At 37.5% G+C, this 25,900-nt stretch overlaps 1 protein-coding gene across 1 annotated transcript; it reads right to left on the bottom strand.

The window, feature by feature from the left end:
* Positions 1–12,636: 12,636 nt before the first annotated feature.
* On the bottom strand, positions 12,637–24,107 carry blk (BLK proto-oncogene, Src family tyrosine kinase). The gene is made up of 14 exons (XM_072696475.1): positions 23,930–24,107; positions 23,006–23,108; positions 22,749–22,833; positions 22,552–22,585; positions 22,057–22,150; positions 21,605–21,703; positions 21,336–21,439; positions 20,946–21,095; positions 19,711–19,863; positions 17,874–18,053; positions 17,483–17,559; positions 16,635–16,785; positions 15,253–15,384; positions 12,637–14,935 (listed from the first exon to the last, which is right to left on the bottom strand). Exons 3-14 carry the CDS (start codon positions 22,830–22,832, stop codon positions 14,733–14,735), a joined length of 1,461 nt encoding a protein of 486 aa, XP_072552576.1. The 5' UTR covers position 22,833; positions 23,006–23,108; positions 23,930–24,107; the 3' UTR covers positions 12,637–14,732.
* Positions 24,108–25,900: the final 1,793 nt, after the last annotated feature.

Here is a 25,900-nt window from a genome sequence, read left to right as displayed (position 1 = left end):
TCCCTGTAAATAAGTATTGTCAATTGAATTGGGATCTAAGGCAGGTAAATAAGACCCTAATGGCACCATGCCTAATGCCAGATGTTGGATATAAAGCTCCCCTGCATTGAACTGTGGAGCAGTGAGTCGGGGAGTTGGGGATGAGGTGGGGTCTATCATCCAACATCTTGACCTCACTTATGCTCTTGTCGTTGAGTGTAATCAAACCCTACAGCAGCGTTCCTCCAAAATCTAGTAAAAAGTCAAGATACCAACAAAAGCAGGATAAACTCCAATTCAGGGGGGTTTATATTGGGTCTCGTGAAGCACTCCAGAAAGTAAATAATAGAAAACAGCTTGAACACAGGACAAAGGGCTGGGTTTTAGAGTAAATTACATCCAAGTGTTTGAATAGCAAGCTTTTTAAATATTGCACTCTATGCAGTTTCACCTCAATGTTATTCCACTGTACTTTCATCAGAGGGGTTTATATTCTGAAACTCATAATGAAAAAGAGCACATTGTGAAGCATGCTGTTTTTAAAGGTTTTTTTGGCAAGGACCTCAGTATAACTGAATCATCTTTCAAATGGATAGTGGTTATGTGGCACAGTACATACTGACAGCAGGAAAATATGTATAAGTGGCCACATGTAATAATATATTACATTGTTTAGTAGCATTTCTCCAGAATTGGCATTCACTACGCTTTTCCACTTTCTGATTAAACACATTTCATTTACCCCATTAAATTACATCTTAATCATGCTCCTGGAAATCTATGATCGTTAGAGCTTAATTTCAACATACATCTAAAACACTGCACACTTACACTCTTAAAAACTAATCTTTCTAAATGTTTCTCAGATTAGATGTAATGAGAAACTGATATAGAACATTTTTATTACATAGAGATCTACTTAACACTTTGAAAATGTTATTCATAACATTACCACTGTGTATTGGATATAGCTGCTGCGCAATGTATCTTCCATGTATCTCCATTTCTGCCCATTTTCTCAATGGTTTGAACCCGGTAATTAATTTCCATTCGTAGATATTTTTTGGTCTTCTGCTGTTATGTCACCATTGTGGAGATACATGCTGGGCAACATTTGGTATCTTTATTCTGTAGTGTGTAATTATGAACTGTTTTATTTTGTTATGTCAAGAGTGAGCAAATGGATGGAATGCCAAAAACAAAGAATTAAACTGAAAAAAAGTAAAACCTCACAGCTAAAATATCAAAAATATTTTATTATCTAGACATAGTGCTGAATGGACATGGCGATGTGAAAAAGGCAGGGAAATAAAGAAAATGTAGTAATGCCTGTGCTACAACAACCTAAAACTAGCAAGTTAGCTAGCAGACTGAGTAAAGAAGAACTAGACAGATTGTTGTCTCAGAAATAAAGAAATAAAAGTTCTCTTCTGCCCCAGTGAACTTCTTTTCCAATAGATTATCCATCTCTCTGAAAAACAGGCCGAAACACTTACTGGGGATGACTGCATGTCTGCACAGTAAAACAAGAGTACTAGCTCACCGCTGTATTCTGTCTAAATGCATCTAACGGTTCTGGCCACATCTTTTTGACAGGTTTGAAAAATATGGAAAATGGAAAAAGTATGTTTCACAAAACTTTCTGTGGGTTCTTCCAGGGCAAAATACTGTTTTTAGCAGGATTTGCCCACCATGACACTTCAAGCCCAACCCCAGACCTTCATTTACAGATCTTATTTTAAAAATGACTCTTTAGAACATTGTACATAGAAAAGATTTGATAAGAAACCAAAAGTGCTTCTGCTAAAACCTCACTCCAAAGAACCCTTTTTGTCGCTTTTCTTTTTTGTAGCGTGATATTCCCATGCCTCTGAAGATCTTGATTAGCTGTAGGATTAGGTGATAGATCTTGCTTATATACACATGCCTGGATGCAGGACACTTAGCTTTGTTTATGTTTTGGAAATATTAAAATAACAAGCACGTACAGCTATTGACTTTACTCCAACAAGCTCCCCAACGATTCCAATTATTTCTCACTGATAGCAAGAAAGCAACTGCGGTCAATTTCACAATGAGAGAAGACAGCTCTCAAGGTCAATGAAACATGAATATTTATGCAGTGAATATTATTCCCATAGATTGATTTTGGACTCACTAACCACTGGCAGTGCTTTGGCAGTAACAAGGAGTGCCTTTTAACTTGACAGGCTGTCAGTGGAGGTCAGAGACCAGACCCTGAAACATTTAGACCAACCCAAAATGCAAAGGACTTTGGGGAAATGAGAAATTCACCACTTATTTGAAGTCATGGCTTCATTCTTGACATGGTCAGGATTGTTGTAAATGTCAGCTGACACAGCAAACACATTTTAGGTTTGTAATCATGCCCAAAATACCTAATTCACTCATAATGTAAACGTGAATATCAGCAGAGAAATGTTACAGGTGGAATGCGGCTCTTCAAATTTAACGCCCCTTGTGCAATGATGCAGACTGCTGCCTCCTGTTCTTAGCCTTCAAAAGAAACCAGAAAAAGCACCATGACCATGTAACCATGTAAAATAACATCTCTTGCTGGCCTGCAAAATTTGTGTATTTCATGTGGAAGCCAACATATCTGTATAATTCACTATAATGTCCTCTGCTTACAGCCAGGATGATGTAGAGACTTACTTTGGTTCATCAGTCAGGCTTGGCCATATTAATAATTTAATATTAATATAAAACAAATCAAACATAGATAGCTTCTATATCTGTAAAACTTGGACAGAATTGAGTGAAGAATTCTACAGTAAACATATTTTACCCTCTAAATCACAATACAGTCATTTTGAGCAAGATTGTTTTCAGCAGGTTAAACAATAATCAGTTTTTGCTAATGATACATTTTCCTAACTGTTTATAAACACAGAAAGTTACAGAAAGTTAGATGATATGTAGCTGAAACGTATGCACCCGTCTTTTAAATAAACAGACTTATGCTAGTGGTGTTACCTCAGCTTGCTAAAGTTACTAGCCGAGCATTTTTCATTTATCTTTCAGCTGGTAAACAGCCAGCCAGTGAAGATGCAATAAACCGATACCAAGTGTAAGAAATGATGTTGAAAGCTTTATTTCCTTTAGTTTATATTAGTTGAGAATAATTTACTTGAACTCGACCCTCCCTGCTGCCATTCTGTGGTAATGCATTGCTACTACATGGCTCTAGCTACTCTGCACTGAGAGAGAGAGAAATGTTCTAGAGACACATCTTCCTTAGCTAGTACTCCAGTGTGCACAGTATTACCAAAATAAACTGTGTACATTTGATTTTGTTATCTGGCAACGTTTTGTTGATAACATCATTAGTTTGGTATTAGCAGATAAACATATTTGTGTCTATGTGTAAAGCTAGGTAGCTAGCTACATATTTTGGCTAGCTCCATTAGCTCCAACTATCTCCATTTGGTGAAGCTTGTCACTTATTTTCTCTTGCTAGCTATTACAAAAAGTATTTAATACCTGTGTATTTAAAAAAATAAATTGTAAATGCTGAAAATTATATAATAAATGATATTTTAATTTTATATTTAATTGAATTGCTCTGATAAAAAAAGTAATAGCAATTACCGTGCTGTGACTATTATTGTAATAATAGTTATGATACTGTCATTATTACTGTAATAAATAGTAATACAGTATTACTGTATTTTATTGGTACTGTGATTTAATGTAAAGTTTTAATGTAAAATTTACTACAGCATCTCGGGCTTGGCAAGCTGCCACTGTTAGGCCCTTGATCAAGGCCCTTTACCCTCTCTGCTCCCCGGGCGCTGGAGTTGGCTGCCCACCGCTGTGTGTGTGTGTTCACTACCACAGATGGGTTAAATTCAGAGGACACATTTCAGTGTACAGTGACAAATACGTGCACCTTTATCTTTTACAGTGCAGAGTTGCTGAGATATTGATGTGTAATTTTTTATTGACATGCCTCTGTGCAGATCAGTGCCACGTCCACAAGAACAGTGCCACGCTCTCAAGCCTCCTTTGGCTCTTTTGGTTTCTCCAGATTTGGCCTCGGGTTTCTTCTTTCTCCTGAGCAAACGGGAGATGCACAGTAAGAGATAAAACCAAGCGTTTGTAATGGAAATAGTAGTAATTTATTTAGTTGTATAAAATGTTTAATGTATATTGCTGTATGATATCTCAGCATTAGCATAAGCAGGCAACAAGGCTGACCAATGTTTAGTGCATAATCTTAGATATTTTACTGTGGTTTGTTTGATATTAGCAAACAGAATTTTGTTTAGTGCCTAATTCAGAACAGTCTGCCATTTGTGATTAAGAGGTTAATGCTATTTCTTAAACTTTGGGTCTTTTCTTCAGTTTCACTCTGGTACCTTTGCACTTTTGTAGCATTTTTTTTGTTTAGTTTTGGTGTTTTTGTAGTGTTTTTTAATAAAAATCTCATGTGTTTTAAGTTGTGTTTACACAGAAGTCTCTGTACTGAATAATATGGCTTTCCTTAATAATATTCTCTAAAAGTTCTCCTGATTAAAGTGATTAGCAATACATTTGACTGTAGTCAAAGCTATGTGGATAGTTGTAGAGTTTTGTCTGTGTGCTGTAAAGAGAAGTCAGTAATGCTCAATATCAAAATGCTGAACAGGATGAAAAGCAGCTGAACTTATAACTGTTTAATGCCAAACTGCAAGTTTTATCAAAAAGCTTGGCCAAATCCATACTCAACTCCCTACAATGGTGAGGCTATCATGCCTATACTGACAGTCAGTCAAGAGTCTTCAAAAGGTGTGGTCTTTCCAGTCTTTTCCAGTTCACAAACGGTTTGAATTTTTTGAATCTCATGTAAAGTCATTTGTCCTATAGTGAGACATTGGTATTTACACAGTGGCTCTTAGCCAATTACTTTGCTAGGTCAGAACTATTTGTGGCAAATCAACATTGTCACTGACAGTGACCATTACAGACTGACTAATAAACTGAGCTATAATTTAAGTGTCATAACATGCAACATAATTTCACCCTAGAGTGTTATAAAACAAAAAAAGCACCTAAACCCTGTGACTTTTCAAAGCCCTGTCACATGAAATGAAGTTGACAAAGAAAACATTTATGGCACCTTTATGGCAGCGCTTTTTGGCGTTTGCCCCTTCTCAATAGTTATGTAGATTTATGCCGGGTGTCGTGACAGGCATATGTTGCCTTATGAGTGGTGCCTTACAGTAAAATGTAACTGAAATGCCTGTGGTTAAAGAATCTGTTAAATCATTTGAATACTTGGTTACAGCGACTGTACTTGAGTTAATTAAGTGTAGTGATGGGGCACTACAAGACACATTGGAACACAATGTTAGGCTTCTGGTGTTGCACTCTCCAAAAGTGTCAAGTGCCTAAATTGAGAAAACTATGCACGTCATATGGGTCAACAATATTTATTGAAATCAGTGTTAAAGGAGACTATTGTAATGTCATTTTACACAATTTACACACTAATATTAGCTAACAGCAATGTCACTTTATCATTGAGAGAGCACAGAATACCAGTGCACTTATCTGGGCATGGACTTCCAATGCAAATGCATGCATGTAATGGTCAGGCAGGCACCTTTAAAAGGGTACACAGTGGTTGAGAATTCTTATATTGTGACTGAAGTTTGAGTGTGTTTACAATATGGCAGTAACACTGCAGATTCATACATTTTGGCAGTGAACTGTGATCTGATAAGATTCTGCATTATTGCTCCATGTCTTAAAAGGCTCAATAAAAATGTCAGTCAGACAGTAAATTACCAGACCAACTAGGTTCCATGGGTCTCTTTAAGCGGCGGACCAAACTGGCACAAGGTCAGGAGCGTTATGGCTTCACTTAAGAAAACTCAATTAGCAAATCTTTATAAAAACAAGAGCAACATTATGCAGCATAAATCTGTACACTTGGGGAGATATAATGAATTCTATCCTTCTCAACCAGCATTTTTTTCATTCCCATTTGGCATTCATCTCGGGTTCTCCATGGTGACGGCAGCCCAGAGGGTGGGGGTGGTAGTGGTGGTGGGAGGGGGCGGCAGAGAAGCCCCTTCCAGGCAAGGAATGATTGTGAAAGGAATATTTTGGGCTTTAATCTGGGGAGCACAAGTGAATGAAGTGTTGAGAGTTTGCCTCAAGGACAAAGGCTATCATGCAAAAAGAATCTTTAAGCAAGCTGGAACCCGCTTAATGTTTTCCTATATCCCTCCTATGGCAGCTTGTGATTTAATTAGGTGAATCAGTTTGTGCAAGGTGATGATAAAAGCAGTATTGTTTGCAGTAATGAGTTTTATGAGTGCTTTCACTCACAGAGATGAGCCTTGAACACTGTCTGTTCACCTACACTGCCTGAATGTTTCACTCTCCATTCAGTTTCAATTCATTCAAGACAGTTTCTCTGAATACACTCTCTGAGAGCTCTGTTGAGCTCTGTGGCAAAAGACTGCAGATGAGTGACCCTGATGAGGACTGGAATTGAACGCAGGCTGAAGTTTCCATTTATCAATAGGGACTGAATGTAAAGCATGCCTATTGTTCTCAGCTTATAAAGCTCTAGAGTTGCATGCTAGAGAATATTAGGACAACATTACTCTCTGTAATCTGTAATCTGATTAGTCTAACATACACTATGTATAGTGCATAGAGTGTATTGAGACACTGTTGTTTGTCATTGTAGTGGTATTTTATTTACAGACCATAGTTTTACAGATCACAATTTTTGTAAGCTGCTTAAATGTCCATCTACTCTGTACATTTTATGTCATCTGTCAATATCATCACTGAATCTCCAAAATAGCAAATTTACAGGAGAAGGAAAATCATTTCTGTCAATGGACATCAATGTAAAGAACAATGCCAGAAATGGTGATGCAAGGTTTTTGCATGACAGCAACAATTTATATTTTTTGTTGTCCTGTCTAGCTAGCACCATGTGTACCTATTGTCCTGTTTGTTTGTTGGCCGAAGTACACACTGTCATGTAGCTTTCTGTACTTTCTGTTCACTGGCTTCATGTAGCTATCTGCATGATGTTGGCCTACAAAGCCAAGAATGAACCAGCCCTTCCGTACTTGATGGTAATGGTCAAAAAAAGATCAGCACCAAGAGCCCTTCAAGCTTTAAGTATGGCTCGGCTTGACCCGCCATCCCTCAAAGTCCACCGAAGACTATTTTCTGAGGTGGAACGAACTTCCCCTGGGTGTCCGAACACAGACTGAAGACCCACCTCTTCCAAGAGCACTTGGGTGAAGTGTAGCGTCAAGTATAATGGTCTCCATACTAACTTTTGTGTTTAGTAGTATGTAGGCCTGAGAGGTATCTTCAGATCCTAGTCTAAACAAACTAGCTAAGGGTATTTTCAGAGTAAACAGCAAAGCACTTGTGTGAGTTGCTCTGAATAAGAGCCTTAAATGCAAATGTAAATGTAAATGTAGCTACACTCTATGTAGCTTTGTGTAATTTGCTGCTATTGCACATGTTGCCCAATGTGCTTGAGGAACAACATTATAGTGGGGAATGACCATAAAGACCACTTGACATGACTTGGACCACAATATTTTATTGTTCTAAGGTTCTGCTTTCAGTAGTCATAGAAAAAGTGAAAACACCCCATAAAATATGTATAGCCAGCCATATAGGTGCACATTGTGGGTTTTACAGTCTACTGACTGTAGTCCATCTGCTGCTGCATTATTTGCACTGGCCCCCAACCTTTTCATCAGTGGAAAACAAACACAACAGGACAGCACATCAGCGACATCAAGGTACTACCATCATGGTAGTGTCATGTTAGTGTATGTTGCACTGATATAAGTGTTGGTGGCAGTGTTGTGGAGGGTTTTAAGACACTTACCCCTACTTGCTCGCTTTAGTAGACATATGTATATATCTTGATGGTACACTTTGTAGATGCACCATTAGGGACTACAACTCATCTTTATCCATACACAATTTCTATCCCTTCTTTAGTGCTCAGTTTCTGATCACAGGGCCACTGTGGGCAAGATAAATGCATCCTATTCTCAGACCCTTACCACATAGGTGTCACTGCTGTGCTGAGAGTCATTCACCACACAAATAATATCTAGTGAATGGTGGTCCTATGGTGATCTCTTTCCATTGATGGGACAGGGCTGATAAATTGTGTTTCAGCAGAAAAGGCAAATTTGTCACTGAAAAAAAGGTGCTATAATAATAATTCTCATATTGATAATAATACCCATTAGGAATATGACATCTGGCAAAAAGATAAGTAGTTTCTAGATGCACAATGTGGAGCAGACACACAGAGATGAAATGAAAATAAATGGCTTCCAGCAACACTAATGCATACTCATTTAGCTGGGGGGCTTAGGGTAGATGTATGGCACCAGCCACAGGGGAAGGGGTGTGGATCATCTTTACGCTAAAAGCTGGGATTTCTCTGAAGGCGGATGCAGGGGACGTGAGGGGCTGATTATGCCCTGACCTTTCTCACCATGTCAAAGCACTCTCTCTAATGGCCAGTTAGTCAGCCTTGCTCTGTGTGAGAACTTGCCAATGATGTATCCACTGTAGTGGGGGAATGGAAAAGCATTAATTGTAGATAGTCATTAAAACAATCAAGAATCATCTGAAGCTTAGAACTGCCAGTGTTATAAAATGTATGGATGAAAGCCGTACATGTGTTTGGTGCCTGGTGTTTAGCTTGTTATTTGGTACAATGCAGTCTACTCATCTGAATTACTGGCAACATGCTGTACTTCATGTGTATTTTGAGCATATAATGGCAGTTGAATTAGAGGCAGTCTATAGCTTTTTAGAAAGAAAACTGGAGGGGCTTACAGTACATTCTTGATAGAAGCTTTTAATCTCAAACTATGTTCAACTTCTGTGGGCTTATGCTTTACTGCCCTCTACTGGATAGGTGTGATGTTGAGAGAAACAAACTCCAAAGTGAGATAGATCCATCTATCCTGCCACCAATCCATTTTCTTACCTGCTTATTCCTGATCAGGGTTGTGTTGGTTTGGGGCCCACCCAGAATCACCGGATGCAAAGCAGGAAGCAGGAGAGATGTGTATAATACCTGTATTTATCTGTGTGAAATAACCACTGGAGTTACAGGACAGCATTAAATGTTAAAGCTATCGGCCACTGAAATTGTAAACCATTATAAATAATTAAATAAATAAATAAATAAATAAATAACAATAGATATAGAAATAAATAAATAATACTACATCTGCTTGATCCCTTGCATGATTACACATGATCTTATGACAAAAGTAATAAAATAGCCAAATTTGCATTCTACACCATTGTGATCCCTGGTTCCTATCACCACCTTAAAGAAATCTGAGCTGGTATATTTCACATCACCACTCTGAATAACTTTGCCCACTTCTCAGTGAAAATGAACTGCAGAAATGACCTTTTAAGTCTTCTTATTCAGCAACTAGTATGTCCAATGAGACAAACATATTATTGAGCAAAAGTGAGAAAATGAAATGTGGCCCTACAATCAGGCCCTTGGGGGTTTCCTAGGCTGAAGACTCTGCATCCACATGCCTTTCTTCAGATACTGAATAATAGACTACAGGACACAATGCAAATGATGTTTCTTGAACTTTTTGGGAAAGTTTATCCGGATGATTACATCAAAGCTCTGCTCATTATATATATTTCAAAGTTGGGGTTTCCCAGTAATCGTTATAATTGGGCGAGTTTTTAAAGATAAGCAATTTCTGAGCTTGCATTAGAATTATAATTTGCCTGGGGAACATACATCATGTATCAGCAAAGCAATCATGAGGCTTTTACACAGAGTAAGATCACTGACTACGCTCATCCCTCTATTCATTTTATCTGGGAGAACATCAAGGAAAGCACAAATAAACACACACACACACACACACACACACACACACACACACACACACACACACACACACACACACACAAATGTGCATTTATCAGTGCCTCGTTTAATCTTACTTGAGTCAGGAAGCATTGCTGTGCAGAGCTGCAGCCCAAAATTATTCATACTGGCAAAAATAACATAAAATGGCATCCTTAACAAGAGAACTACTTGACAGTGGAATGTACGCAGGATATACAATTTCTTAAAGCAGGGCTCAGAAAATGAATCTGTATACCTACTCAACGTCAGAAATGTTTGAAACAAACACAGCTGGATGGAAAACTATGTAAATATGAAGAACACTACTTAGTTAAACAACCAGTCACTTTCACACACTCAAAGTTTGAGTCACGTCAAGGATCGTACCCTTATAAATGCTCAAAGCGTCATTGCGACATTCATGTTGCTGTTGTTGAACAGTACAATCATCGTGAGTACAATAAACACATTCTTGGAAACATTCTGTAAATCATACACCTTATATTCCTTTCCAAAATGTGAAGTAAAGGCCTCCAAGACTAATTGGAATTCCAGGCCGGGCAGCTCTTATCGGTAGTGAGCGAGTGTGTTCTCTCTCAGTGGTATGAGAGGAATGCTTACTCATTGCTTCCTGTTTCAGCTGAGCAGGAAACCTCAGGACTGACTCTAGGGTGTTGGTATCATTTTCCCTCGCTTATCTGCAAACGTTTGAGCCTCATGGGGAGCTCTGAGGGAAAGAAAACGGAGGGATGCTTTAGGTGTGCCTTGAACACTAATTTGACATACACTTCTTCCTGCCTTCGTGGTTTCCCAAACTGGGAGACACTCTTCCAAAACATGGCTATGAACTCTTAGCCAGAAAGCTTTCTAAATAGTTCCTAACATGCAGGATGTACTGTTCTAGGAAACAGCTTTCCTTGGTTAGAATGTTTTGTTCTTGGCTTGTCAAAATTTGAAAAGTCTCTTAGGTTCTTCTATCGTATTACTCCAACGATTCCTTTCTGCTGTGTAGCAAAGATGCTAAGTTAGTAATTTACAAAGCATTCATAAAGAATACAGGAGAACAAAAGCACAATTAAAAAAAAAGCTTCACAGGCAGGGAATCATTCTACTCCAGTATTTTCATCTTGAAAACTTTTCAGTATAATTTCAAAAAACTTCACCTTAATTTGATGTTACTGTTTTCCTGTTGTTGTTGTGGTGTGCTTGTAAAAACTATGCTGCAAAAAATAGGTCACGCTTTTGTGTTGACTTTTTTTTATCAATCAGCCAAAAGGTCAAGATGTTCCTTAACTGCAGCTCATGCTGAAAGTGTCAAAAATACTGCCACAAATTGACAGCCTTGTCCATGACCAAACCAGAAATGTAACTATTTACATTTGCAACCAAGCAACATTACATAGGATTTGTACCTTAAAATAACAGCTTAAACATTGTTCACAGCTCAAAAACGTACAGTGACTTTTTTATATGTCACAAATATATTGTGGATGCTGTTTAATAAAATGAAAAAAAAAATCATGAAATGTTGGTATGATTTTAAGGGTTATATAATACACTAAATGCATGATATCTGAACTAATTTTAATGTCCAGTTGATGCCAGGCAAGTCATTGGAGGGCTGAGAATTGAGTGTCATTCCAAACATGCCCAATCAGTAAAGACAGTAAAGAGAGTCAAGTGTGACTCTCAATGTCCAATCCAAATAAACTTATGAATTAACAATTTCTCTTTGATTTGCGAATTGGAGACCTCCAGATCACTGATCATCAGCTTCAGACTTGAGTCTTTGGTCTCTGTCATGTTTTCATTAGAAGATGAGACATATAGACTAGAGTTAACCTTCTGTTGCATGGATGCCCTATGTGTGAAGATTTATGTGGAACCAAATCTCACAAGTGTGAAGATCAGCTTAAGAGATGTTTTTCAGTTTTGTAGCCAATTGTGACTTTTTGTATTTTATTTTTTATCAGCCCTACATAAAAATATGAATGATTTGAGTGTTTGTTCAATGTTTGCATTTTACTGCTTAGCACACTACAGGCTGAACCAACTTCCTCAGTAGGGACTATATGATACTAGGTGGAATGTGCAAAACCATGATATCCAGACCATGGCATGAACCAAACTGTACCCTTCTGTCTACCATTACACCCCTACTGTGAATCATTAAAAATGTAAAAATCCAATATTTTCAAATACATTTGGTCAGACTGTGAATCCTAATGATACATGTGAAACCTAGAGAGATCAGAGACTATTCTAAGGATATTAGAGAATTAGAGATCAAGTTGTATAAATGCAGAAAGGAAGGTAATAAAAGGTTACAAAATAATCTTCATATATGATATTCCAGATCAAATCACACCTGAACTTTGCCACAAAGCATCAGAGTACCCAGTTAAAACTTTGAATATTTGTGGTGAGATGAGACAAAATTCAAAATGCTGTGTGTGGTACAATTGCCTATTCCTCAGCAAACTGCCCTCCCAACAGTGAAGTAAGCAGTATGATGTTGTGGCAGTATGATGTTGTACGCATGCTATCTTGTTAGAGATGAATGAATGGTGCAAAATACAAGGATCCCCTATAAGACGACCTGCTTTAGTCTAATTAAAGCTTCAGTAAACTGTATCGTGCATCAGGACAATGATGTAAAGTGCGATTCCAAGCACAATGATGACACAGCAACACAGGAGTAGTTGAACAATAAGTATTGCAGATTCTATTGCTGAGAGCTGAATGGGCAAAAATCACTCCCAAATCATTTGCAAAGCTGGTAAAAACTTACCTAAACACACTAAATGCCTACATAGCTGTAAAATGTGCTTGTCTGATGGGTTGAATATTTGTGCAAGCAGTCATTTTCAGTTTTTATTTATTTTTTAAAGACTTGCTTAGAAAAAAAAAAAAAAAAAGATTTAGGTTTCAAAATATTTATATCTACAGTCTCTTGAGTATCATTTTGCCATTTGTATTCCAGATGATAAAATGACACAGATTGTTGATTATATATACAGTATAATTCTCTCACTAATATACAGTAGCATGACATGGTTAGGGCACCTTAACCCTGTTACTGTGAATAGTTAAGTGAGTATAAAATGATCTCCAAAAGGCTTAAAGATGAAGATAAAACATCCTTGATCATTTTATTATTATGATACATTTTATTATTATTATTATTATTATTATTATTATTATTATTATTATCATTATGAAGTTTTAAGTTAAAAGGCCAGATACAAAGGTTTGGGCACCCTGCATGTTCAATACTTAGTAACATCACCTTTGGCAAGTATCACAGCTTGTAAATGCTTTTTGTAGCAGTCTTTAAACTCTTGTTTATAGGATTTTTTCCTTGCCAGATTCTTGGGCAGGCTTGCTGCACTGCTTTTCTCAGTCTATCCTCAAGAGGCAACATTAGTTCACAGGATTCCTAATGCTGAATTTTGTTTTGAGGACACACAATTTTTTTTTCTACAGTATCTCCTATGAAGGTCATATTTGTTCAGGTCGCTGCACAGTATCATAAATCCAAAATCTTTGAAAGTCTTCCAGAAGGTATTTTACAGTCAAACTGTGGTTTTGATTTGCCTTTCTAGCAAACACAGTTCTTTCTAAAAGACCTCAACTTGACCTTCACCATTCTTGTATATCGCCATTTCTTAATTTCATTGAGAACTGAGGAAATGGCTACCCCCCCAAAAAAATTGTAACCTTTTTTATTGAAGAGTGCTTAGAGCAGTTGCATAGAGGATCCCACGGCTGCTAAATGTTGGGACATGATTTGTGGAGTCAATTTATAAGTCTTTGGGATTTGCATCACCTGGCCTTTCCTAATCATGATTGTGAACAAGTCATGGGCCCAACAAGCTAATTAAGGTCTGACACCTTGGTATCTGGAAGCTTAAAACTCCAGATCCAAACCTTTTGCATGGTTCTCCTTTCCTTTTTTTCAACTCCAAAATGTATCAAAATAAAAATGAAAAACTACGTAAAATTTAACATTCTATTAAAAATATTGAATGGAGTGTATCATCTCAAACCTTTGACTTTTGGACATCAGTTCACACTTGCATCTAACTTAACTTTTCACTGGAACTGAAACCTTGATCAGAGATTCCTAAACATTTGCATATACACACACACGTACACACGTACACACACACACACACACACACACACACACACATCTATATTTAAATTACTGAGAGAATTTTACATTTAAAAAACACAATAAACACAACAAATATGTTTGGGGGGGAAGTGAAAATGAAACATAATCTCAGGTTTAAGTTACAACAAAGATAAAAATTCACTACTATATCTCATCTTTGATGAGGAATCACTGTCATCTCCGATGCTACACCTAGTACTGGTTCAGCAGTTCTTAAAGGAGAAAGCCCAATGAGCATCAAACTTATTTTTGAAGGTGAACCTAACTTTTTCTAGATTTGCTAGATTTCCAAGGATTTTTTCACCTTTTTTCCTAATGATTCATGCCATTACATTGCTAAGCCTGCAATGTATTTAAATCTATTTGTAGCTTTACAAATCTGTATTACAGACTACATATTACATGAAATGTACCACAAGTCACCACAAGCTACCTTCACCCAAGAAGTGGTCACGTCCCATGAGAGTTTAGGGATGAACTGCAAAGAGTTGAGATGTGGCCATAAAATCCATTGATTGGTCCAGTTTCTGGAAGCGTTTTCCCCTCTGTCCCGTGCTGCGTCCATGTGTCTTTAATTTGGAGAGCCAATTCACCCTCTGCTAGCACTCATGAGTTTATGTACTGTATGTTTATAAATTGTCCATTTGTAAGGGTGCATGAAGCTTAAGGATGCATTTCGTACTGGCCCTCTGTAGCAATGTAGAAGTCATTGAGTGTGTCCTGCAGGTATTCAAATGTGGGTCTCTCCTCTGCTTTCTCTCTCCAGCATACCAACATGATTTCATAAAGCTCCTCAGGGCAGCCATCCGGACATGGCATCCTGTACATCCTGTCCAGGTTACGGATCACCTCCGGATTTGTCATGCCTGTAGTGAAACATAGGTGGCAAAAAAAAGAAAATAAGTTTTCTGTTACAGAATTTAAAAGATGATTTTTGCTGTTTTGTTGTGGGTTACTGTAAGTACTGTAAGGTAAGTAGGTATACCTGTATTACTAATGTTTCGAATCAACTGTTATAAATACCTAGAAAAGCATTGAAATCATTGTCTATACTGATACTGATCGTACAGATGCAGCAAATTTCAGAGAGTTCATGTTATAAAAACAAACATTTATACTATTTATGAATACTCTTAATTATTGAGAAACGCATTAAATGAATGATGATTGTAAAGCATTTTACCTGGATATGGTACACGTCCATAGGTCACTATCTCTGTCAAGAGAACACCAAAGGACCAGACGTCTGACTTGATGCTGAAGGTGCCAAAATTGATAGCTTCTGGAGCTGTCCATTTAATTGGAAACTTTGCACCTAGTCAAAGTCAGAGACAAAAAAGAAAGGAAGAGACATAACATGAAGGGATGTTTTTCTCTAGAGTTTACTGGTGCAATAAAGAAAATCCATTGACTGTCAGTTCTGCAGACATAAAGCCATTGTTCATGAGAAAGGTCAATAAGGAATGGACAGACTGGTTTGAGCTGACAGAAAGGCTTCAGTAACTTGATTACCACTTTGGCCTTCAGCAGCAGAAGACCACATTCCACCTCTGTCAGCCATAGAGCTGAGGCTGCAGTGGGCACAGGCCCACCAAAACTGGACAGTTGAAGACTGGAAAAACGTAACCTGGCCTAATAATAATCTTGATTTCTGCTGATGCACACAGACCGAAGAGCTAGACTTTGGTATCAGCAAAATGAATCTATGATAGATGGGCCCCATTATTGTCTGAGGTGGTGTAATGTTGTTGGGAATGTTTACTTGGTACAGTTTAGCCTGTAAATCATTGCTTGGCTAATAATCATTGCTTGCACATCACAGCCTACTTGAGTAGTATACTACTTGAGTATTGCTGTGGACTTTATGCATCTCTTCATGGCCACAACAGTTTACCATCTTCTAACGGCTGCATCTAGCATGATAATGCACCATGTCTGAAAACAAGAGTGGTCTTTAACTGGTTTCATGAACCATGAGGTCAGTGTTCTTCAGTGTCACTATATTTGAATCCAATAGGACACATTTGTTGGAGAATAGAGACTTGCAGAGTTTTTTTTTTTAGTTTTTTTTATTGAGTGTAGATCCCGTTTTAAGCAGCTATGAACATTTAATGCCCTTATAACAAAATTTGTTTTGTCAATATGTAGGATGGACCAGGAATGGTTTTCACATAGGGTTGAAACCTGTAACACCTAAGAAGCAAAATGACCACTGGACCACCACCAGTGGTATGTATTTATTTTACAATATTTGTAAAATTGCATATAATTTGGTTGTACATATATACTATTCACATTAATGGAGATAAATGTTTTATGCTTAATCATTTTTCTATAATGATTTCAATCTACTCCTCCAACTTTTAACCCACCTGAACAGCACATCAGAATTGACATCAAAATTTGTATATGTAACATTAACCTTTTAATTTTCTAAGTAAGTGACATATTTATATACTGTTGTTTCTTGTAACAAAACGGTATGGCATGTAAAAGTTTCAAAATGTAAAATGACTGCAAACAATAATGTAGACAAAATGTATGCAGGGATAATAATTGCTGTACCTTCCTGTGCAGTGTATTCAGATTCTATAATCCTGGCCAGGCCAAAGTCAGCTATCTTACAGTGCAAAGTTTCAGACACCAGTATGTTGGCAGCTCGAAGGTCTCTGTGAATGTAGTTCCTCTTTTCTATGTAAGCCATGCCCTCTGAAATCTGTCAGAGAAATGATAAACAATAGCTGTACACAAATCCACATACACAAATAATTCATCAGTATAGAAACATAATATCCTTTTAATAGAACATTTCAGAGAAGTAGCTTTAGTGTAAATATTTGTACTTTTTCAAACATAGACGTAGAAAATACTTATGTGCACATTCATCATTTATATACAAAATTTAATTAATAATAAATAAATCATTTTATTTCCTTCCTACACTCATGACAGCGCAGACATCACTGAACAGGCTGAATGGTAATGCATTTTAAGCAGGACTCTGCTTCTCAAGCAACATTATGGAGCACATGTCATCTCAGGGGAGGAGGTAAGATGGAAAAAGTGACATCACTTCCTGTCCGGAAGTTAATAATCAAGTGGTGGGGAGGTTGAGAGAAGCTGACGCTCACAGCCTGACCACAAACTGAGAACAGCATTCAGTGTTTTCCGCTACCTTTGTCACACAACTTTGCGACTGGCGCCCACTCTCAAAATAGCTTGTTGAGAGAGGATATCTAAATATTCAAGTCTGATAGATTTCTCACCGACATGGCATGACATAGTATGTCTTTCCATAAAATAAAACACATCAAACCGGAAACTTTCATTTCACTGCTATAAAAATAGGAGTCATATATATACGCACTTCAAGGATGGGTGAACAGAGCAACAGACATCAAAGTTGCACTTACCTGAGCTGCCATGTCTATTAACTTGGGTAGTTTTAATTTCTTGCCATCCTCGGTTTTCAGAAAGTCTAATAAGCTCCCTGAAATGAATCCAGCGAAACAAAGATAAGCAATGCTTAAAACAGGCATCAATCAGTCTACTCCTGTTCCACATGAACTTTAGCTTCTGCATTACGGTCTTAGAAAAAAACATGTTAATTTGAACCCATCGGGGCGTTGTTGAGAAATATGCTCAGGGGTACCTTGGTAGAACTTTTACTTGGGAACCTATTTGTATATATAAGGTACAAATTTGAGAGTACATTTACAGTGTGTATACATTGTGGACAAAAATGCCTGTTGTTCTGTATGAAAGTTTTAAATGAGCATCAAGTGATAATGGAGTTGTCCTCACCATTTGACATAAACTCTGTGACTATGAGGATTGGCTGTTGTGTGACTACAGCATGAAGTTTCACTAGTCTTTCATGCTGAAGCTTTTTCATAAGGTTTGCTTCCTGCAGAAAGGCCTCTGGTTCCATGCTGCCCTCTTTCAGAGTCTTAATAGCCACTTTCTGGTTGTTTTTGTAATAACCTAGAAAAAAAGAATATATGCACACATATACATTTTACTTAATTCATTGTTTGATGTGCTTTGATGTGAAACTTGATATATATATATATATATATATATATATATATATATATATATATATATATATATATATATATACAGTTGACAGGGACCAATGCTCATAATTCTCACAACATAAGTATATGATTTCTGCTATTTATGCTTTTATTTAACTATATAAAAACACCTGTGAAACTACACCCTGAACTGTGTTTGCAATGGCAGTAATGTACGGGATAGTACTTTATGTACGGGAAGTTATAAGCCAAAGCTTAACAACAATAAAAACAAAAAATTTATTTTATGCAATAAAATTTTAGACAGCTTTTAGAGATATTAAACACTATAGACATTTATCACCTCCAGTTCCTATCACCTCCACCCTGACCAAATCTGACTCGGTAAAGGCAGTTTGTTTCACGTCAACCCCTTCTGAATGACCTTCTGATTCTTTAGCAAAGATGTGTAACCATTAGCATACTCATACTCATACGCAGAATTTGGGTGATTTTTTTCTTTACAGGGAAGCAGCTTCTTCAGCTTCTTCTCACATATATTTTACCTGAAGTAATAATACTGCCGTCTGAGCACAATGTGTTAGGAATTATTGTATTATTTCCCTAGCTACATTTTTGTCCAGTTGTTAGTTGTAAGTTATTCAGGATGTATATTTGATTTTGAGATAAATAATTAATTGTGATATTTGATTGCTTAAAGAAACAGATAGCTAATACTGTAAAGCTAAACTGAAGGAACAGTACAGTTTGGTTAGAGGTCAGCTTACATAGAGATATTTTTAAGTAAGCTTTTGAAACACTTAAACCAGTTGCATTCCTTACCATAACGGACCTTTATACATATTTATTACTCTAAAAGCCATAGCATGAGAAGAAATCACCAGAACATCAATCATCTGAGCCTGTGTATTACATGTATACCCCTCAAAAAGATTCAGCAATGCAGTTACAATAAATTGTTCATTTTATAGCATGCTTCCAGGACATTGTCTCAGTCAAGTTCATCTTACTGTCAGATACATTTAAAGACTCCAACTATACATTTAACATAGACCACTTATCCAACCACTGTAATAAGCTGGGCAAGAATTGTATGGGTTTCCTTTCCATTTACATCTTTATTTTTTGACTGTTAGTCACTGTTACTGTCAGTAAGGAGAGATTTTCACACCTCACCACAACCCTATGAATATGACCTCATTATCAAGCCTTACATTTTACATGGCATAGCACCATTGCGTCTACACTTTGGGATGCTCCAAATTAGTCTGCAACCACCATGCCCAATGCCTAGCATCAGTTAGTGGGATATAATGGGGCCTACATTCTCTGGAGTGAAGGAGTTGAAGTGGTGTTTGTGACCCTTACCAACAGTAATCAGCTAACATCAATACCTGACACACTAATGCTCTTGTGGATGAAGTCATTAAATCCAGCAATGTTTTAACATCTATAAGTATTCCCAGATTATTTATTACAGCAAAACTCAAACTCCTTATTAATGCCCTTAATTTCATTTCAGAAGATATATTGGATGAACAGGTATTTCCAAACTTTTAGACATAGAATGTATCAGTGTTGTGCTACTATATGTGTCTTACCCATCCAGACTTCCCCAAACTGTCCAGCACCCAATCTCTTCACCATTTTTAGCGTTTCCCTTGGGATCTCCCACTCATCCTGAGCCCAGGGCCTCTGAGGAGCAGCAGATTTACAGGGGCTTCCAAGCCTCTGACATAGACCGTCAGCTGATCCTACGAATGCATACAAATCAAAAGAAAATGAACCTGTGGAAACTAGCTTAATGGAATTTCCATCTGCTGCTAATGACATTTATGATAATTAAGCAATCTAGCCCTCATAATTCTTTTAAGGTAGAATGACTCTTATGATAAATATTAAACATGTATGTGATGAAGCAGTTCTCTGATGTAATGGAAAAAAAATGTTTGGGGGTAAGATTCCATACAGTAGCTGTACCGTAAACATCATATGTTTAATCTAATAGAAACAGGAAGGTGACCATACAGGAAAAAGGTATAACCTGTACACAGATCTATAAAAAAACATATCTTCAACGTTGTCTAAGCAAGTTGTGATGAGCTAAGGCTAGTGCTGGCCTCCTTATCTGGTGGTTTAGACTAAGAGAGAATGTTTAGAGATACCACAGGAAGCACACACCGCAGCATAGATGAGGCCCCGTGCTCAACACAGGAGATGAGAAAACCTAACTGACTCTGATCAAGTGTGATGGAACACACATTGGGTTGCTACTGCAGATCTAACTCTTCCAGCTACCTGCTCAGGGTTCATAATTATACCAATTCGGTTAGCCAAACTTGCTTCTGAACTGTACATGGACAAACATAATCCAAATTCCAGACATTCGCTTAAATTATTCTTGTAAAAACAAATAATTGGGGGGGGGGAGCAGAGCAGAGCAGCAAAGTATAGTACACTCTTAACAAGTTCTAGAAAGGGGTAATTGCTTTTCTTCTTGTTTTTAGGTTTTTCTTGGTAATTTAAACATTTTTCAATGTAGATTTGTAGAATTTCAATTTAAGTATTTACTTAGGTTGAATATCATGAGTAAAATTGTAATTCTTATAACCATCACATAATGTTATGTTTCTATGCCAAAAAAATCACAATTAACCCCACTCTCTCTGGGTTGGTAGAGAGGCCTTCCCTCTCCCCCACCACTCAGCATAAAGCTAGCCAGTGCGGACGCTTTAGTTGTGTGATAGGCGAAATCCTAGCTACTGGGAGGGAACTGCATATGACTAAAAACAAACAAAAATAACTATAGTTGAATGAGATGTTTTGTTTTACTCACGGGAGTAGTACTGCACCAGCTCCTTCAGAGAGGGGAAGGTCAGGGAGGGAGAAATATAGTAGCCTCCTTTGTCGAGAGCACGAATCTTATAGTGCTTGACCACGTCACCTTGTTCTGGGATGGAGTCTCTTAAGGACAGGGAGAAGGCACCTGTGGGCAAGAACTTGTTTAAGAAGCATGTCTGGGCAGCGTACCTACTCTCTGAGAGCTGCACTATAACTGGACCATGGACAAATTGCAGGATGGTGGCAGCTCAGTTATTTCAGTAAGCCACAAATACAAATTTGAATTGCGGCTTATAGAGGCCGAGCTGTGAAAGTTATTGTGCACAGTGAAATCATACTATATGTGACTAACTGGTCAGCCGAAGAGCAGTGTTCTAATACTCACCTGGGGTTGTCTCACTTTCTCTGACAAGGAACGAGCCAACCTTGTTCCCAGGAGCTAGCAGGAGACGCTCTGTCTCTCTGCGACTCAGGTCCTTGAAGAACCATCTGGAATACAGAATTGAAAGAAAACCCACCTTACATTTCTCCTATAGAATGACAGCAAACAAGAAAACATGAACATTTATTTTGCATTTTCAGAACTGCTCTATATATCGACTTTACGTGGCTAGTACATGAATAATTGTGTGAAAACAGAAATCGACAGCTTACTTCTCCACCTCCAGGGTGTGAGCTCGGGCAACATATGTACTTGGAATGTATCCCTCATCTCCAGTAAGAAGAGACTTAGCCAGCCACCAGTCTCCATTTCTTTAAAGAAATCAGACATGACAATTAGTCTAGTTTGCTAGACAATACTTCCCATATTGTATGCCTACATTTATTTATTAATTGAACTAAAATAATCTGCTTTTATTTATGCTACTGGCTTTAATGCACTGTGTAATTGCACCATATGAACCCTAGGCTAATTGTTCAGTTTAATAAGCTCTAAAAAAGCCCAGCCTTATTACTTCTTAAAGCATATTATTTAGTAACTACAGCTGGCATATTCTTCTGACAAGTCTAGAAGTGCATAATGCATAAAATAGCCATTTTAGAGGCTAAATAGTTTATTTCACTTAATACACATGCTGATAAAGTTCTCAGTTATATATACTCACTCTTGAATGATCTGGAGTTTCTCTCCTTTCTTAAATGAAAGATCGCTTTCGTTGGTTGGTTTGAAATCATGTTGAGCAATCACAATATCTTCATCTAAATATAGAATCAAAGCAAAAGTACAGATGAACTTACCCTTAACGACAAATTAAATGTAGCTCGTAGCAGCATAATAAACTATACTACACTACACCATACTAGCTACTGTGTATAATAATGGCCTTTCACAATGTGAATTTGACAGCAGCTATGCTTTCATACAACTCATTGTTAAATGAAGCAACTACTCGCTTCAGGCCAAAACGGACCCAACAGTGATATAATGACCATAGTGCAGTTCATGTGACTCGGCTGCTGCCTGGCATTGCTAAAAAGGGTCCTTTGAATGGTGAGGGTTTGTAGCTCCAACCATGATCAGCTGCCACACTCCAAAATAACATTCGCATTTACATTGATAAAAATCATCCACTTCTGCAAATCACCCTGAAAGACCTTACCATAGTCTGCGGCGTGCTGCCCATGTTGTCTCGGCTAAAAATAAATGTGGCAAACAAAACTTTAGTAAATACATTTGTTTAAAGTAATAATAAGATAATGAATGTGATAAGTGAACAGGATTCATGCATAGCACGTCAAATTTTTCAATGTGATGTAATGAGTTTCTGATTTCGAACTGGCAACTAGGAATACGTACGTGTGATTTGTTGGTAGCTGCCGAATGATTGTTTACATTTCCCTTTACTTTATGTTTCTGCTGTCCACTGCAAGTACAGCCCATTCTTGAAAGTCAGACAGAGAGAGAGAGAAAGAGTTATACAATTTTCTTAATGCTCTAACCTCTTTGGTTTTTACCATCTATTCATTTCAGATACACATGCAGACCAATGCTAACCATACTTCAGTATATTACACTGACATTTCCAGATAGATTTCAAAGTAGCATAACCGTACCTGCCAGCTCACACCTGATCTTTAATGCATAAGTGTCAGTCTCCACTCCTGTCCGCACTCGGCTCTATAGTCCATATAAGCATCTGCACTCTCATAATGAGGTCTAAGCAAAAAGATAAACATAACCCAATGTTAATCTGACCCTTACAGTGAAACATAACCAAGACATAGATTGGATCAGAAAGCAACGTAAGCTTAACCAGTGACATGGACAGACCAATCACATTACACAGCATACGAACTCTCAGAAAAGGAGAGAATGGAGAACAGCGGAAGTGTGCAAAGTCTATTTAAAATTAATTTTGTACCAGATAGTTTTCGGTCTGAATATTTGACTTGAAATATGCTAACAGTGTCATTAAAACCAGAATAATGCAAACAAACAGTATGTGACCTTTGGTAATTATCTATCCTGATGTAAGATTCATTTAAAGGAAATAAAAGAAAATACATACAAGAAATGAATCAATATTAAAAACAAAACAGTGGAGAATGTTAGAAGATGTGTTTGATATTTATTGAATAATGCTCTTTCACACACAATGTAAAATAAAAATCTTGTTAACACGCAATGAATTATATATGGAATCTCGACCTCTAGGCCCTGTAGCGCTGCAATTAGACATCAAGGAAAATCTGAAATAGCATTTTTCTGTGAATAGTTATGATACAATGAATTCCGAGCTGAGATCCAGAGGGAATTGTGGAAAAGTGCTTACATATTTTTTATTTCTATGTATGTAACACAAACATTATAAAGAATTCTAAATCATTTACCATCTTTGACCATTGACAAACATTACACACCTGCTACATCTTAAAAAAATGTACTCCATTCCAGTGATCAAATTGCTCGTGCTTGTTTAAAACTAAAACAACTAAAAATATATACAGTAAATAAACAGTGTTAAATCTTTTACTTACATCTCCTGCAGCCTTGGCTTGCTGTAAATCAAAATCCAGTTTTGCAAGAGAACCTGCCAGAGAGCTCCTGAAGAGTGTCTCTCTTTATATTTTGCTTACTTTGACTTTTTCTCACTGGCTCACACACACACACACACCCCTTCAACCACTATCTGAAAAGCAGCTGAAGCCCAGTGTGTGCCCTGGGAGACCACATTAGTCGAAATAGATAAATACAGAGCAGTTGTTGTGTTTATTTAGTCTGCTTATCCCCTCCCTTTCCTCTTCGCCAGAGCTCAATTCACAAACCTTGCTGCTTCTTCACACAGCTTTCACATTGGACTCAAAGTCAAAATACAGAATTAAACTAAACTGTAGAAACCAAATGCTATGTTTCATCAAAAAACTGTGAAACTATGGTTGTCACACTTTACACATATAGCACCTAGCAATGCAATCACAATTGGTTTGTGGCCATAGTTTGGTTGGAGTATATCTTTTACACATCTCTGTAATTCCTTCAGGGAGTTCCTCTCCTGGATTCTTGAGGAGATGATGCACATTTAGTTTACTTGGCATAGTTATTACATGTCTTCTCAGATCTGCTCCCCTTAAGATCATAGATTGACATCCTCTTTTAGTCAGGAATTATAGCTGATAAATGCATCAATTGTTAATAAGATGTATTGCACTCTATATAGAGGATTGTGAGAGACATAAAGATAGAAGCAAGCTGTTTTAAGTTAGACCACTTTAGTAGCTCTGAAAGCATGCTCTAGTGCAGGATGTTATTTAGTAGCCCACAGAGATGTATTTCCTGCTTGGACCGTTGTGGTTTTCATTCAGTTACAGTAAATTTGTTGTTGCATTTTCCCCTTACATTTTCTTCACGTAAGATCGGTATACTGTTAATTATAATGATGCCTTTTGAAGAACAGGATTTAACCCTGCCATGGGCTGAACGTTTTATTGCACACTTCGTTTACCATGTGAGTTGCCCCACCGTCTTATATGTCTTATATAAGCCTTGGAATTTAAAGGAGTTAAAAAAAGAGTGAATTCCTCCAAGACACCTTTTTACTTAATCATAAGACAAGTGAACATTGGACATATGATATTCTTAAAAGTCACACAACCAAGGCAAGCTGTCTCTGCTGTGAAAACTGAATCTATTGTGTGACGAAGAGGATTTTAAGATTTTAAATGATTTTTCTGTGTTCCCAAGATAAACTGGAAGAAGCAATATATTCCTGTAGGAACAAACACTACATTTTCACTAGAGCATGTTATTTATGTAACTTAATGGGGTCATCAACATTAAAATGAGTTGTTGGCCCAAATCTGTGGGGTCCCTCCACTCATGCAATAATGACAATGCCACAGCCAGCAACATGTTCTCAAAACATGCTAGATCCACCCCATATGCTTCACAGTTAGCAAAGATTTAGAAAGGGTTCGGTTGCAGTGGGCCTACCTGGAATTATTGGGCCTCCTGAACAGGGTTACAGGTTATCACAGGGTTCCATACACATACACAGAGACAGAGTGTGTATTGGGGAGGAAACCAGAGTACCTGGAGAGAGTGACTAGAGAGACGATCAAACCCACAACCTCAGGCCACCATGGCCGTGTAGCACACACACACTACCCCTGTACTTCCTAATCAGAACTTCCCTCTACTCTAATTCATTCTACCATAAAATGATGATGCCCTGTAAGACATGATATGGTAAAATGAAGGTTAAGGGAGGGATCTGAGAAATGCCTAGGGCAGCAAGAGCAATTATGACTATTTGGACATTCAAAATACACATGCTCTCGATGTTGTGGATTTCTTGCCAACAATTGTTCTTCACCAGCATGTATAGACAATGCTCATATCTAATTAGTTCATATTATTGCTTCATTAAGAAATAGATATGCTGATTATATAATTACTTATGAGCTGCTCAGCATGTTCTACAACATGAGCCGCCATGATTGTTTCTGGTC

Source organism: Salminus brasiliensis, chromosome 1, assembly GCF_030463535.1.
Source record: "Salminus brasiliensis chromosome 1, fSalBra1.hap2, whole genome shotgun sequence".
In the NCBI taxonomy this organism is placed as follows: domain Eukaryota; kingdom Metazoa; phylum Chordata; class Actinopteri; order Characiformes; family Bryconidae; genus Salminus; species Salminus brasiliensis.
Note: the sequence above shows the minus strand (reverse complement) of the source record. Positions and strands in the feature narration are given on the sequence as shown.